General features: G+C 36.3%; 1 protein-coding gene across 7 annotated transcripts in view; it reads left to right on the top strand.

The window, feature by feature from the left end:
• LMO3 (LIM domain only 3) overlaps positions 1 to 17746 on the top strand; it is a 55065-nt gene that overhangs the window by 1138 nt on the left and 36181 nt on the right. The window contains exons 1-3 of one of the 7 annotated variants that reach the window (XM_081058851.1): positions 530 to 590; positions 2540 to 2606; positions 7803 to 8016. In XM_081058851.1, coding sequence (XP_080914977.1) covers positions 7811 to 8016 — 206 coding nt within the window. In that variant the 5' untranslated portion in view covers positions 530 to 590; positions 2540 to 2606; positions 7803 to 7810. Of the gene's footprint in view, positions 1 to 529; positions 719 to 1774; positions 1839 to 2152; positions 2607 to 3623; positions 3806 to 7802; positions 8017 to 17746 lie in introns of those variants that run through there. The other 6 variants (XM_081058849.1, XM_081058850.1, XM_081058852.1 and 3 more) reach the window with 6 other exon arrangements.

Raw genomic sequence — 17746 nt, 5'->3', positions numbered from 1 at the left:
AAAATTGAGAGGAAAAGGAAGATTGGGGAAATGGAGGGGGGTAGGAAATGCAATTAGAGATCTGGGTGTTGTCCCTTAAAAAAAAATAAGGTGACAAAGTGGTTAATATCTTTGCAGGTTGGTGTTGATATCGGGAATCTTACTGCCACAGTCCAAATAGAGTACTAATTACTGCGAATGATGTCACCGTAGGCAGAGGAATAATCCCATCATTTAATTAGTTGAATGATTTAAACAAAGATTTGCATAGATGCACTAATCAGTTGCCATGAATTACAGAGCAGCAGTTGCCAGCGAGGGGTAACAGATCATACAGTTGGAGGGGAAAAAAAATCTCATCTCCTTGAACATAATTAATTTAATTGTCCTCATTAGCTGTACCATTTGTTTTGATTTTATTTCTCCCTTTCCCCACACATACTTCTCCCTCCCTCCCTCTTTTCTTCTTCTCAGTGCATTGGCTGAGAGCTATCGCACAAGCCACACACACACACACACACACACACACACACACACACACACGCACTGGGGTGTTTTCGGAGTGGCTGGAGCAGAGAGGTGGGGTACAACAGCAGGAGCTGTGCGGATGGGTAAGGTGGATGTGTGCCTGCTTAGACGGGCCAGAAAAGCCAAACTTAAGAAATCTGCCTATGTACAGAACAAATCAACTGAAGGGGTTCTTATTAATCTGCCGTCTGTGACTTTCGTTATTTTTCAGGTTAGTTCTGAGTTTTGTTGCCTTTTCAAGGGAGAGGAAAGCAAACCATATACTATTTTATTATGAGCCTTTAAATAAGGGAAGGGATGAAACATAAATTATCAATGTACCATTACTCTATAGAAGAGAAGCCTAATTTCGCCTAAATATTCATAGAGGAGGGGGTGCTTTGTCTTTTTTTTTTTTCCTTTTTTAACTAGCACTAGGTTAAAACTGATGGTTGGTGATGAGAAGAAAAAAAGTTTTTTGGAGTTCAACAACTGAATCTTTCTTGGCCCTTAAAACATTTCTGCCAGTCTCATTCAAATTTGGACTATTTTTAAGCTCGACCTTTGACAGGGCTTTAGAAAATCTGGTGAGGATGCTATCTATGAAAGCCACCCAAAAAGAAAGGATTACTTTGAAGTTTGAAAACTTAGAAAAATAATAAAATACGTTAAAGCTGCCAGTGGCCTTTACAGATGTAAAGTAAAGAGGAGAAAAGATTGGAGAAATGGAACCTATTTCAAGGAAAACAAAAATCTGTCAAGGCCTCTTAAAGAAGACTATGAAGAGCGCAGTAATGGTGAAGACACTCATGACTCTCTGACCAAGTTAGTCATGAAAACATGTTTATAGGTGTTCTTGGGTGTTTTTCATTCTGGCATGTAAATTTTAAATTGTAAGAAATTCAGTTAATTTCAGGAAGTGTTTCAGTGGGATGGGGTTGGGGGGCGTTGAGTATTGGTCAGTGGGAAACAAGTTCTCAGTTTGGTTCCTGGGCCATTGGCGTAAGGAAAGAGAGTGTGTCATCCGCTGGACCCTGCTTATATGACAGACCTGCCCTGCGGAGCAGCGACTTTCGAGAGTTCATTAATGGATGTCAGAGACCGGGCAACTGTAGCCATCCCCCAGACATTTCTTAAAGGGGAGGGCTATGTGCTGTTCCAGTGTGTTCTGGTAGCAGTTTGGTTCTCTTGCTTTTATTTTTAATTTCCATAATTGGCAGCTTTAGAAATGGCTTTGGCAGACAATTGGCTTTAAATGTGGCCACCTATTCCATAATGCCCGGTTTATTTTAGGAAACCTACTCTTTTGGTCCGGAGCTCTTTCGCAGGACTTCTTTTGACGGGTCCAGGAGGTAGGGTCCTTCCTGAGTCGACTCCTGCAGAGGTCACTTTTTTTGTGCGCGGGGTCGTCCCCAGCGTTTGTGAGTAGCATATGCATGTGGTTGTGCTGACTGCACTCGCAGGCTTGTAAATTTTCACCCTGGGAAATTAGCAACAAAGCCCGATCTGTCTGGCGGCTGCTTTGCACTTTCCGAGGGCGACTGTACTTGACTGAGCTGCAGAACAGGCACACGAGAGCGAGCAAGCGAGCGAGGGAGCCAGCGAGAGAGGGAGGGAGAGAAGCAAAGGAGAGAAGAGGGAAAGGGTGGGGGCGAGAGGTAAATAGTCTTAAATCGGAAGGGAGCTGCTTCTCTGTGGTCTTGACAAGCGCAGCCTGGGCTCCGCCGGCTCAGTAATAACTGAGTGACCTTTTCTTTGGCTGTATTATGTCTGGCTGGGAAGGGATTGCATTTTGCAGCTGAGAGTCGGGGCTTCCTTCAGCTCGGCGACTCGCGTGCTGCTGGGGTAAGTTGTCTTGAGCCAGGACGCCAGGACGGCGAGAGACAACCTCGGACTGCAGTTGCCTAAAAGGAGGACACCTGTGGCTCAGATGCGGTCAACACCATTACTTGGCGGAACCTTGAGGACCTCATTATTTTAAACTTAAAAAATAGAGATTCCCTCCCCCTCTTTTTTTTTTTTCAAACAATGCTTCTTTTTGACCTTTCCCAAGGAGAAGAGCTACAAAGCAGCCACTGTGCTTTCTGAACGGCCTCCCCCTGTATCGCTTAATTGAGAAGGTAAGTGCAGCAACTGTGTATACACGCGTCGGCTTATTTGTAGTGTGTGTGTCTGCGGGTGCGCGCGTGCGTGTGTGGATGTGGGTATTTTTTTTTTTTTCTTCCCCAAGCCTCCTAATGAGGCATAAACTGGAGCTGCAGCCCAGCTCCGCACTGCAACTTTCGCTCGGGCTGCAGCTCTGCTGAGACGGTTTTGTTTAAATCATGTGAGGCTTCATTATTTTTATGATGAGACATGAAATACATGCAGGCGGATGATGTGGATGGAAGGAGGCAGAGCGGCTGCGGCGCGGAACGTCTCAACTACGACTCGAGTGGATAATAGTCAAAGTTCACGATGAACTGCAGCATTTCCACACCCCTGACTCCCGGGGACAGAAGGGCAGGGAGAGTTTGGAATTAGGACATGTCCGCTCTGGCCAGGCCCATAGGAAGGGAATTCGGTCCTCGGTGGGTTCCAGACCCCCCCGCCCTTCTTCTTACTTGCTGGAATTCATGTTACCCCCACTCCCAAGAGTTGAAATTAACAATCTTTTGGTTCTTGGTGACACTTCTGACTCTCCCCACAATGCCATAACAAAATGTGGTTCTATTGAGACGGAAAAGTGACTGTTTGGGGAGGAGGGGCTGGTTGGGGATAAGTGGCCAGAAGAGAGGTTGGGTGGAACAAGGTGCCTATGTCCTAATAGGCTGAGATTCAAACTGATGCAGCACATTTTTACGAAGGCTACCCACATAGCTGTTATGAAATACAACTCAGATTTATGATCTTTCTCATATTGAACATGATATGCTATGCTAACGCTGCATGTGACAGTTTAATCAAATCCATTTGTTACCACGAAGCTAAAAGGGGCCGCTGGGATTTCAGGATTACGGGCAGAGTTAGGGAAGCATGTGGCTTTGTCATTCGCCATCATTTTGCACACTGCCACACCGCGAGGGGCTCTGTATGTGCGCCGCGTCTCGTCTGGCCGCCCTCATCCCTTCCCCCACCCCCTGCCGCCACTCCGACCCGCTCCCAAAGTGCCTTCACAATAGTCGGTCTTCTGCGGTGTAGACTGCGCACCAAGTCCACACTTGAGCTACAGCAAGGAGACCCCCTTCCACGTCTACCTTTGGGCTTGGTGCTCAATGCGAAGCCGCTGCAACTCAGGCACGCCTAAGTCAACTCATGCAGAAAAAGGAGAAAAGTTTTGGTAAGGTTACAATCTATCATAGATGCACTTTGCCGGCGCTCGGCACTCTTGGCTGCTCAAAAGCCTCCCTGCTCTTCCGCTGCTTTTGTGTCTTTCTAAAAGATCAAAATATTATTGTTGTAACTGCTTTGAAAGACTGCTGCTTAAACCAATTAATCTTGCTAGGTGCAACAAACACTGCTACATTCTTTGCAAATCATCCCTGTGTGGCTGCAAAGACACAACCACAAAAGGCTGGAGCGTAACTCCGCAAGGGATTCTTTGTTAGAGTGTATGTATGTTTCTTATTTTTTTTTTTTTATTTTGCATGTGAGCTGCATCAAAATTGAACTCAGTCTTGCAAATCTCTTGTTGGCCTTTGCCAAGCACTAGCACTTTGCTGCCATGGTAACTGTAATTAAACTGATAAGAGTGGAAAAATGTCAGTATCTCTGAGCCTTGCAGCTGCATTGGAGAAAAAGGGAATCAAATTGGTTCCCAGCTCCATTGCTCAAAAAGGGGAGGGGGTGGGGGTGGAGGGGGGGGTAATGTGGGGGTTGGGAGTTGAAGGGGCAGAACAGAGTTAAGCAGCTCCAGCGCCTGAGATCTGGGGACATCTATTTGCATTGTTGTCCCTTAGGGGCTGCAGCCTGTAGGGATGCTCTGGGCCAGTGAACAGAGAGAAACAAGCTTTTAGGCCCAATCCAATTCTCCAATCGGGGCTGGGGGCTGGGAGAGGATGAAGATGGGCAGGAAGAGAGAAAATCTTTTGTTTGGTACCTCTTGGCAATCGAATGACCATGTTGGCCAAATTCTTTTAATCTGTGTCACTGCTCCCAGCTGCAGAACCTGCATTCCCATTTTAGCATCTTCCTGAGGCACCTCATCTCTGCCAACCCCCTTTATGTATTCCCACTTCCAATTCCTTCTCCCAAATTGTTCTCTGTGAATCATCCGACCGGGACAAAATGTTTTCCATTCACTATGTGTAGTTAGTCCAAAAATATAAAAGACTGTGTCTAAGTGCTGCAAATCTTTTATTATGATTATTTTTTTAAACCCCTGTGTGTTGTGGAGTTGTGGTTACTTTGTTGTGTTAACTACTGAAGCTGAGACTGCGCGGATGAATGGCACAGAACAAGGGAACATAATGGAGGCAATCAACCGTTAGGCCGCCTCACAATGCAATCCAGGCAATTAAAAGCTCACCAGAGTTTAAATGAAATGGTTCTACTTATTTCTGCACACCACACTGCACAGGCTATTATTTATGTCTTTTTTTAATTATGATTTCCCTTAAACTGTCAAATAACTCAGAATGGCAGGGTCTCAGAGGCAATAAGAATTTCCCTCAGAACAATTTACATGCCAATCTAAAACTAGTTATGAGTCCTGATGTGCTATGAGCAACTTGTGAAATGTTTCTCAGCTCCAAACACATAACTCTACCCAGACGTGCTCTTCTGGATAGTGAGGGAGAGGCTGCTCACTGCTTTATGCCTTTTAGGTTCATGGCAAAGTGGTGACTACAAAACAGTTCTTTTTCTACAACTGGTAAAGTTGCATCGTATTGAAAAGATTTCCTTTGCAAGAGAAATGAGATGGTGTTCTCTAAAAGAAGGCATCCGGATAGAGTATATAATATCAAACTCCTTTTACGCCCAAGGCCAAACAGAATGTAAGAGTTTCAAATATTAATTGGCCTCGGAGTGCTAAATTAAAATGTCAACACAACAAAAACATTCGTGAAGACAAGCAGGGCAGTGTCGCTTGTGCCAAATGTTGGTATTCCCTGTCTTGGTTGCAAAGCATTTTGAATAAAGATAGCTGACCTTCCATGCTTGATGGTAGTAACACCACTCAGGGAAATACAGCTTGGCTACAACTAAGAAGGATTTTTACAAAAAAAAAAAAAAAAACCAGCTTTGTTTTATATATATATATATACATATATATATATATATGCCTTATAAATGGGATAATTAGAATAGCCACTCTTAATATACCTCTAGATGTTTTCAATAATGAAATCCAGAATGTCATTTAGTAAATCAAAATTTCCCTCTCCCTCCAAGTATATGGTTAAGAGTCACTAGAGTGTGATCTGGACTATAGTTAATGGGATTCATTTCTTGTGGAACCTTGCTTGAAGACAGTAACTAGTTTTGATCAAAGAATCTTCATTTGTTAGAAGTTCTAGAGAGTGAAATTTAGCAGAGCTATCAAGAGTTATGATTAATCTACACTAGACCCTTAGCTCCTTCAAAGACAAAACACAGAAAGCAGGCTGTAGGAATACCACCTGCTCTTCCATACAAACCCAGCTGCTTAGCTTGCTGCTCGGTAGACCACGGCTATGCATATCATGCAGAAAGAACAGTTACCCTGCTTTCTTCCTTGCCATCCCCTACTCCATTACCAAGTTACTTTTTAATGGAAGCTTAACTTCATAACAATATCACTAAATTTATGTATTATTTGTAGCTAGAAAAGTTATTCAACTGTGACAGTAGGATACCTGATGTCTCTTATTGGGGTGATTAAAAAAATAAAATGATTGTGAAGGTAATAGAGGTGAAGTCTTACCAAAGCATCAGAGGAAACTGAAGAAGCTGTAACTGTAGGAAAATAAACACAGAAACGTCAGGTTATAGCTTGGCATTTCTTTTCTTGAAACTTTCTAGTGCATGCGTGTTTTTTTTTTTTTTTTGTATCCTTCTATGTCCAAGTTTAAAACTTTATGCCTAGGAGAGGAAGCCTGAGATAGCCGTGGTATCTCTGGACTGGGAGGAAGGCACCACATCTAGTGTTTAACTGTTCTTCAGCTTTCAGCTAGTTCCTTAGCTGAGAAACCTCTCTTAGGCCTTTGTATCATAATTTATAAAATGAGGGGATTTGGAACTGATAATACCTATGGTGTTTTAGTGCTTTAAATGAGTTATTTGATAAACATGAAGCTCTTAACAGTTGGTACAGCTTTTTTAAAGCTGGATGTTTGACACTTAGGAAAGGAGAAACTCAAAGGCGACTATCCTTTCATTGAAAAAATTTCAGTCAACTTGTAAAACCTATAACACCCAGCTAGACTCCTTATTAATGACGGAAATATTTCTCCAAAATATAGACAATGTCCCTATGTCTAGTATAGCATTATATAATATATGTATAATGCATTTACCTATGTATTTGTAATTTTGTAGATATTTAGACTTTGCCTTCTGTTGCTTTTTCTTCTATAAAATAAGTTCACGTTTGTGGTAATGAATTACATGATCCTATAGTTTTATATAAGAGCATGTAGTAGCCTATAGTTAGGTAATCTCTGCCATTAACAGAGGCACTAACTAATGCTTTTGAGTATAAACACATTTTATTTTAATATAATGAATACTTTGAAACATCAAGAGCACAGACAGAAGTATATGGATGCTAACAAGTAATAAAGGACTGAAGAGCTTTCCGTGACTGTATTGTGTACCTAACTATAAACATCTGTACTACTAAGGAAGGGTAGTGTAATCCCATGAGGGTGTATTCTCCTTTCATCTTCAAGCACATATTAAGTGAATTTTTTTTTCAATAAAAAAAATCATTTTTGACTCTTATAGACTGTGCACGAACTAGTTGGTTAAGAAGCGTTCTTTTAAGATTCTTAGCCATTTACTCACACTTTATCCCTAAAGAAACCACTCTGTGTAGAAAATGGGGACACTGTAAAATTATTTAATGTTATTTAACTTCACATATATAAGGTCATCTTACTATGCGCAACATGAATTCCTTACTTCTATCACTTTTATATGTGTGACTTCATAAATTATTTCATAAGGACTTTATAAAGTTTGAGACTTTCTGTTTCTAAAATTTAGTTTGATTTTAGTGGGGGGGGGGCCCAAAAGAAAGTGTAACACTCCTTGAAAAAGACAATGTTACACATTTAACTTGTTTGAGGTCTTTTGACATCTTTGGAATCTTTCTTGGAGTCTCAGCTCTCTGTTTCGTTTTTGTCTTCCTTTAGGTATACAAATGCTCTCAGTCCAGCCAGACACCAAGCCAAAAGGTTGTGCTGGCTGCAACCGAAAGATCAAGGACCGGTATCTTCTAAAGGCACTGGACAAATACTGGCATGAAGACTGCCTGAAGTGTGCCTGCTGTGACTGTCGTTTGGGAGAGGTGGGCTCCACCCTGTACACTAAAGCTAATCTTATCCTTTGTCGCAGAGACTATCTGAGGTAGGAATTATCCTTGCACACTAGTGATGACTGGATTTCCTTTTAAAATACTTTTGTAAGTGTGTATTTTGTTTGTTTGTTTCCTTTCCTTACTACCATCCTATCTTCCCGACAGACGTTGACCTGTCAGCCTTCAAAATGTTGACAGATGCCTATTACCCAAACTATTACTTCAGCAGTGGCCAACGAAACACAGTATCTAAAGTGTTTCAATTTGACTTGCCTGGATGTTCATATTTAGGGATAGGTTATTCCACTGCCTATGTTGAAACTGCCAGTTCATGTCAAAGATGTACTGGGGAGAAATCAGCATACACGTTTTTTATTAGACCATACGCGACCAGGTAGGCTGAGCATAACACAAAATATTCAGCTATCATTCTGTTTCAGATATGTCAGACAATGTCTGTTTGAAATTCTCAACTGGTATTTATTAGTATTTTTATTGCACAATTTTGAAAACTTGCCCCGAGTGTGACTATATCTTTCCCCCGTGGCATTCCAAGTGGTCGTCACAAAGACATCACTGAGCATTAACAGTCTCAGACTTGCCAGTAGTTTTATGGAAATTAAGAAAGATCTCCATCATTATGGAGAAATGATAGCCACTTTCCAAACTGGAAACATCTGAACAGTTTCAGGACAATGCAAATGTTCTTGCTTCTGAAGCCATGAGGCCGACTACACTTGTTTCCCAGAATTGAATACTCAACACATGAATTTCTATTTAAGAAAGATTATTTTGCTTTCCAAGGAACTTTGTGATTTCATTCACCTGCAAATTACTTATATTAATAAAGTGGGATCTATCAAATTAGAGCAATGATATATGGCATCATTTAGGTTTTCATATTTGATACAATTAATCATTTTTCTAGCCTGACATTAAGTGATTTATTTAATTTTTTTTTTCCCTATGACACAAAATTTATCAATCAGCCCTAACTTCTCAACCATCTTGGTCATTTGAGGAGGTACTTTCTAGGAAATTTGGTGCTTCTTAGTATGTAATTCAGTTATTTTCAGTCTGATTTATTCTTGATATATAAAAACATGCTGTCTGATTAATGGTAGTTACAAGAGCGTGAATCCAGTCAGTACTATTTCTCAGATTCTACTCTTTCCCCTTCTTAGGTCTGCCTCATCTGACAGCCTTCTGACTAATTGTGACCACTTGTTACTACTTTTCTGTGTTCTGAGGGCACAAAATAACGTGCAAGGTGCCAACAATGGGAAGTGAATCTTTATAGCCAGAATTTTCCTCATTGTGGTGGCACAACTAATCAGAATTAACTTATTGCATATATTCTTTTAGAACTGCAGTCTTTGAACTTTTCCCTTTGAAATAAAAATTTCTCCTTTGCTCATTGTAAATTATAGCCTCATTTCCACATAAAGCATTTGTATTTGCCCTTAGTGATCTAACATCTCTTCCTAGTTTCACTTTATCTTGACTAACCGGTAGTCATGGCTTTTTGACTATTTTTTTTTTTTTTTTTTTTACTTTTACATTTGTTTACAGCTTCACTATCTCAAAGTGGAATTATGTAACAACAATTCCAAAAAAAGAAGTTTATATAGTCTGGGCAAGGTTAAGGTGTCCCAATAAGCAATAAAGACAGAATTAAGTAAAATTTAATGAAGATCTCCTGAAATCTCTGGCTTTTAAAAATCAAAAATATAAATTTTTCAGTGAAATAACTGTGTCCTGAGTGAAGCTGTTTTGCAGTTGTCAATATGGTATGGAGCAGAGAAAGTAAACTTAGACTTATTTTATTCTTCTTTATGGTAATAAAAATATGATGTTTAATTGCTATTTGACATCTCAAGGAACTGTTTTGTTGAAGGGAATTTTTGTAATAGTTTTCATATCAGAACCTCTTATCCATCTCTAAGAGTCTACATGTTGCTTTTTGTGATAGAACTTGGAGTTAATGTCTGATGGCTTAAACTTTTAATGCTTGTTGACTTATTAAAAAATTCATACTTTCAAATATAAACCCTGATCCTAATTGCCAATATATTCATTTCTCAGAGTACAGTTTCCTCTTAAATCGGTCATTACCACATTAATGGCCAGTTGTTATGTTAACAGCCTAAAGGTTGTTAACATTTCAAACTAAGTTGTTAGCAGCAAGCTTATCCTTTATTTAAACTGAAGGTTTATTGTACATAGCATGACTTCTTTGGCAACTAGTAATTCATCAACACTTGAAAATTGCCGAAGTGAAATGAGGAATTGGTATGTATGTAAAACACTGTGTTATGTGTTACAGAATATGCCAGCGATGTGGTGTTTAGTTTTATTTGGAAAGCGTGTATCTCAGTGAAACTGTGGATGTTCAATAATATATGTCTCTCATGGGCAAATTAAAATAGTCTGGTTCTGTATGTCAAATGGACAAATACAATCAAGCAAATTTTATTTACAAATTAATTTCTTTGAATATGTCTAGTCATTCAAACTGTTTATTGAATGCCTGCTGTGTGTGAAAGGCATAATTTTAGATAATGGATGAAATAACTAATAGAAAAAGAACAGTGCACTAAAACTGTTATTATCTAATTGTTTATTAATAACACAAAATCTGCAGTATTACCAGTGAACAAGTAATCTTCTGTAGCTATTTTCTAGAGCTTTTGAAAATAATTTTTCTCATTTCCCTCCAAGTTAAGTACATTTCCCTTTCGTATTTTGTACAGCCAATGCTTAACCACTTAAATCCTACTAAAAAGTGGTTTGGTTTGGTTTTTGGTCTTTGGTCTTTGGATATTATATAATTTCTTTGATACACCAAACAAACCATAAATAACTTGTAGGTTTGTATTTTTATGTCTAAATCACTAGGCATCTAAGCAAAAATATGGAAAATGATAAAGAAAAAATAGTTTACCTGGACTAGTAAATTATTGGCTTTGGTATTATCTTGGGCTAGATAATTTTTTCATATCTAGAGAAGAGTGACTTATTTTTGCCAATTGTATTTACCTTCCTAATAACTTCTTCCAAAAAAAACCAAAAAAAAAAAAACACTTCTAATGTTAAACTTGAAGTTCTCACATTTTATTTTGCATTACTTGGAGCAGTGATAGTAATGACATGTTTTTACAAGTTGTTTGAATAAGTAATACAAGAATTTAAATCATAAGATATTTTCTTAAGAGTTATCAAAACTATTATTGTGGTAAATTTGATTTCTGTCAGATTTTTTTTTCTCCTTTGTGGTACAATTAGCTATATTTAAGGGAAAAGAAAAAACATTTTACAGTGTGCGTGCTGAGTTTCAAATCTTAACAGTTCACTTACAGGGCTGGTATCATGTATTTTATTTTTCTGTAGAATATAAAATGCATCGATCAGAAGATGAGAGAGATGAGAGAGAATTTGCCAGTTTGTACGATTGTTTTCCACCTTCAAAAACTCGTTAGATATAGCAACAGAAGGATTGACTTTCAAAAAACTTCCTCTATTTACATACATGCTTTCTGATTTAAACTATGAAGTCAATCTGCCCATCAATATTTATATGTCAAGACCTAAAAATGTGTCTGTTAAAAATGTATCCAACACATTTGTAACTTTGTATTTTTAAAAGTTGAGCTTATGACCAATTATACATGGAAACATATTTGTACCTTGAACTGGAGCTTGAAATTAATAGACCAAAGTAGATTAACAATTATTCTGTAAAAATAGCAAAGTTTTACTAGATATTTACAGGACTCTCTAATCATTGCCAAGCTATCATCCTTATTTCAGTTTGGAAAAATATGAATTAAGTAGTTAATGTATAGTCAGAGTTTTAGAACTAAGATTTTGTGTCAAGTATTAAGAAGTAAAATCAGGAGAAATAAACAAAATACTTTTCAACTTGGAGGCAGTAAAGGATATCAGAATTTATCACTCAAGTTTTGGGGCAATTTTTGCTTATTTTTTGTTGTTGTTAAGCCTAAAACTTCTGGTGGTACATTTTAAACACTAAGTCAATATAGGCTGTATCTTTTATCTCTATGATGGTGTCTTACCAGAGAATGTATTCAAAGCTGTTTGTTGTGACATGTGCCATGGAAATTACTTATAGCTTTTCCTATATGAGAAGCTAAAAATGTCTTATATAAATTTTAATGCAATTTGCTATTTTTACATTTGAGGATGACTTGTTTAAAATGAAACTACTGAGAAAGAGTGATACTTCATGCTCCACCAGAGTTGCCAATTAACAAAAAGAATTCGAAGTTCCTATGCTTATTACAAATTTTATATACTTTTAATATAGTAATATGATAACTTTAAAACAGGAAATTAAAATTAAATACTACATAAAAAAACAATCTAGCTATAACTTTATTTCACACTAATTAAACCTAGTGCCTCTAAATTTTTACATAAGGTTAAATTTATATTAATACATATTTATATTAATACAAATTTATATTAATACATATTTAAGTAAACATGAATATGTTAATATTCTTTTATCTGACACTTCACTGCACCAATTTTATTTAATGTTGAATAAAGTGTTCATTATTTTTTCCTTCATTGTCATCTTATTAATATTAGCCAGTTGAAAATATCTTCCCCAGAAGTGAAGTGTTGTTATTTGAAAAATCTTAAATTCTGAAAATTTAAGCTTTTATATGGAATGGAAAGCCTACCAAATAAAGCTTTTTTCCCCCTACAAGCTTCATTTAAACTTTCTTAACATTTTATTATAGTTGTTAACTTTTACCGTATTTAAATGTCTACGCTAATCTTAGTATTATGAAGTGTTTTGACATATGAGTGTGTTAGACTCCATAGTCTGTTAAAAAGTATGGTTACATTCCTTGCAAATTATTTTACCTTATTTATAGCTTTCTAAAAAGTTGTATTTTTAAGCCTATTTTTCTGTTTATTATAGTAAAGCATTATTCAGTTTTACGTTAAATATTTAGACTATATACCAGTCATGGACCAGTGCACATTGGGGGAGAAACAATTTTGCTTTGTACAATACATTGGGACAGAGTCCCTCACTTTAGGAAAAATTGGTAGATTCATACCAGTCTTCCTCAGTGACAACTTCTTTGTAATAATCTCTTCAAACTATTTCATCTACATAGAGAATTTCCTATTTGTAAATTTATCAATAATGTCTTTCTATCCTTAATTCTGCAATGCATCCATTTTCAGTGAATGAGTATTTCATATAATTATTTTTGTTTTGTGGCTTTTTGCTTTGGTTTGTTTGGCAGACGAGATATTTTCACTGAAAATAACCCTCCAAGTGAAGAATATTAAAAATAGCAAAGTTAAATAGCAAAGTTAAACAAAAATACTTCACACTGTTTCTATATCTAACTGTCTTTTATCTTTTTATAAAGCATGGAATACTTCAGTCAGGATAGTTTTTACACATAAGATGGATAAGTTAGACATACCTGACTTAGCAGAAAAAATAGTGTTTCTACAAGTACATTTAGCATTAAATGCATCTGGAAGAACTACATTTGAGAATTACTAACATTACTTATTTTGCACTTTATAAATACATAGAACGCTATTTTTTTGGTTGCTTTCAAAGTATATCAAAGTAGGCCAGCACTTCATTTATAAACTCACCATTAACTTCCATTAAGTGACTAATCATACATATTAATGCTGTGTTTTAACTGCATAAACATATATTAAGGAATCTCATTTTTAAAATATACTGAAAGTAGTGATTTTGTAAATGGTTTTGATGAATATATACATTGTACAAATGTGTTATGTAGTTCAGTTTTCTGCCTCACATAAAAACTGTATAGCCTAAGAGAAGAAACACGCCAACCCAAATGACCCTTATGTTTTTCTTATAACACTGTGAGATTTTGAGATCTTATTTTGGCATTTTGTTTGAAAACTCTTTCCAGTTCCTTTGACAGTGTCTTCTATGGCTCAAAATTGTATCCTGCAACCTCATTCTATCTTCAAAAATAAAGGAAAGAAAATTACCGAACATTTCTCAGTTTTATCAATAAATGTTAAAATACATGAACTGTAAATACAGAACAAGATCTTGAAAACAAGGAAAGTAAAAATAAAAATAACAATGTTCTATTCAACTGACTAGATATTTTTTTAAACAGCATTTGTATTAGCTGTTGTTTTTTAAAGGTATGTTTTTTTGTTTTATATAAGTTTATATAAGTGATTACTCCTACTGATAAGTGGAATTTCCCATTATTAAGCACTTAAAGTGATGTAGGTGTATATATATATGCATGCTGTACATACAGATATTAGAGCCTAGGTAATCTTAAAATGAATATAAGTTTTGTCATAATTGACTTTCACCAGATTGCTGGTTTGGCAGGCTCTGAAACTTATAAAATTCAGATATTTGATGCCAGCTAGTTAGTATTGTAAACGATAGCACTGACTTATTCTCACAGGGTGTTCACCATTCTAAGAGGAAAGTTTTTATAATACTATAGAATGCCTAAATTTATTTCATTGTGATTTTTATCACCCAGTTCTGTTTTTCTCAGCTCCTACGAAGTTTGATACTGTCTGTTCTATTTCTGTTTCTACTATCGCAATATACTTGTTTTGATGATTAACCATACATTTCCTTTTTCAAGGTTTTTATGAGAAATGTATTTTGAAATGGAAGTTACATTGTGAAACAAAAAACGTGACAATTAGATTTTCATTTCTTACTTTAAAGCAATTTCTTTTGCTTATTAGATTTTTTTGCCCCTTATTTCAATGTTAATGGATAACTTTTCTCTAAAGGAATTAATACCTGAGCCTACTCTTTTATTATATTCAGCAAATGTATTTACTATATTATATAAATGTATTTACTATATTAATAAACTACCCACATCTGTCACCTGTGCATTCATCTACACCGTTTTTGCTTATTGCCCTCTATTATCAAAACTTCCTGATAGACCTTTTTCCTTCTCAATAATATTTTTATAGTTACATAAAATTCTAAATCTTTTGTTGAATACTGTTCCTCCATAGTGTTAGTCGTTTATAATGCAAAAATCTCTAGCTGTGGACTTGACTACTTTTTTTTTTTAAAAATCACACTTGAGATAAATAGTCATCTTGGAATAGTCAGATCCCTGATTTGAAGTTGGAAAATTAACAGTAAGCAGCATGCATTAAGTTAGATTCTAACCAGCATGTGTTGTTATGATTCAATTTAATATTAAAAACTCTCCAACTGGGCTACTGGGAAAATAAAAGACTCTTAGGAATTCAAAGATTATTTGCAGAGGAGTATACCAAAGCCGTATTTAAGTAAAATTGTTATTACTGATGCAGTAATGCATCGTTTACATTAAACCCATCCTATTAATAAAAACAAATCAGTTTTAGTAAACATAAATTTCACATATGACAAACACTAGTAAGGGGGTAGGGAGCTTCATAAAATGTGCTAATGCTAACATTTACTAGTCATCTAAATACCAGAGAAAAAAATAAATTATCATCTCACTTGTGCCATGGGATCCTAACGGGCAACTTCAAGAGGAAAATAGTAAATTTTTCACTTTGTTAGCTTATTCTTATTTTCTAAAACTTTTAAAACAATATCATGTTTCTCTTATAGCAATTCTAACAGAGATGCATGTGATTTTTGAAATTATTTTATTTCTCTTCTTTTCAAAATATTTCAAAATTTCTTAGGTTATGTTCTTTGGTACATTGCTCACATTTCACCAAAAATAGCAGGGTCAAGACGGTTACATTTTAAAATACCTGATGGCATTGAGCATGATGACTATTTGGTGTTTATCAGCTGCTCAATAAAAATATATTCTGACCCACAGATACATATTAGACTGGGTAAGATGAGTGATTAGTACCTGTTCCTTAGCTTGGGTGGATGAGGTGGCGGTGGGATAGACCAATGGAAAAAACAATCATAATTTCTAACACTAAATATGAGTATTAGTTTCAATGGGCAAGTTTATTTGTATTTTACAGGTGAGAAGTTCAACTATACTGTGAACATAATTTTAAAGCTTGTAAGTATTGCATGTGAATATCCATTGCGGGATCATTTGTGCTTTGGGAGATACAAAGAAATTACAAGTTATTGAATTGCCTTAAAATTTATAAACTAGTATTTTCTGTAGCCACTTATTAGGAAAAAATGAGAAATGTTCTGAGCTACAAGACTCTCTTCTTTCCACAGCGTGTCCTTGATAAGTGGGTAATATTGGTGTTTATATTTATGATCACATGTTTTGCTATCTCTAACAGTTTAAAAATGAGACCATTAGTCACTTAACAAACATTTAAGTGCCAATACTTCATTCCTATAGATAATGAATGTAGAGTATTATATTTCCAGTTGATCTTATATAATATATAAATATAAAGCTATTAATATTTTACTATGTAAAGAAGAATGTAGTCTGAGAAATTTGGGAAGAACTTAAGGACAAGATATTTTTCATATTTTCTATAGCTGATGGACTCACCATGGTTGTTAAATAGCTGAGTAAAATATATGGTTTTAATTTAATTATGTCCCATGGAACTGATATAGAGAATGAGGAAAGGTCTAATCAAAAGAGAGGTTATAAATAATAAGTAAATATTGGGCTCTGTAAAAATCATGTTGCAGTCCTATTATGAAAGCTGAGCTTCAAGCTTCATAGTTATATTTTGGATGCAGAGAAAGATAGTTAGCTCTGTAAAAGTCATGCTATTTGCATGGTTTCATCTCTTATCAGTTATCAGTAAGCTATCTTTTGCAAGATAGCTCCTTGCAAAAACCTTAGAATACTTGGTCCCCATTTTCCCATTCGACAAATATCACTAATCTGTATACTTCTAAGTACTGTACAAAGCCCTGCATACAGAACTGAAAAAAACAAAAACAACACAGTATTACCTCCGCCCTTTATAGAGTTTATACCCTAGTTAAAGGAAACACATAATCAACAAAATAAGTATTGAGTACATTAGGAGATGATAAACAGTACAGGAAAACTACAACAGTATAAGAAGTTTGTGGAATTTGTATGTGTGTGTGTGTGTGTGACAGAGAAAGAGAGAGAGAGAGAGAGAGAGAGAGAGAGAGAGAGAGAGACAGAGAGAGAGGGCCTTGAAAAATTAAGTAGGACACACAGGAACAGCCTTGTTGAGATAGTGATTTGAGTAAAGACCTGAAAAAAGTGAAGGAACTAGCCATGAGGATGTATAGGAAGGGCATCATTCTGGACACAGGGAACAGCCTATACAAAGGCCTTGGCATGGGAGATTTACTGATGTGTTTGAGGAACCTCAAGGATGCTAGCTAGTGTGGTTGGAATGAGTGAGAGCAGAAGAGGAAAGGATTAGAGGCAGCCACTATGTGGTCCTGTGACATATCCCCTATTCCTGTTACAACCTAGAGTGTACCTATACTTATCTAAATGTCCTCTAAGGAGTGGTAATACAGTTGGCCTTACATATTTTCAATCTGCGGGTAGAATCCATGGATGGAGAGAGCTGACTATATGCATTGTTCTATGCCATTTTATATAAGGTGACTTAAGCAAATGCAGATTTTGGTATCTGCTGTGGTCCTGGAACCAATCCCCTGCAGATATGAAGGGACGACTATACTACGATTTGAGAACTGCTGTGACCCTTATTAAATTAGATTGTTATGGACTGAATTTCATTTGGGATTATAGAACTCATCTGCTAAATTGAATGGGACTAGTTTTCACTTATTATTTACTGGTATTT

The sequence above is a fragment of the Rhinolophus hipposideros genome (genome assembly GCF_964194185.1).
Source record: "Rhinolophus hipposideros genome assembly, chromosome: 9".
Lineage (NCBI taxonomy): Eukaryota > Metazoa > Chordata > Mammalia > Chiroptera > Rhinolophidae > Rhinolophus > Rhinolophus hipposideros.
Note: the sequence above shows the minus strand (reverse complement) of the source record. Positions and strands in the feature narration are given on the sequence as shown.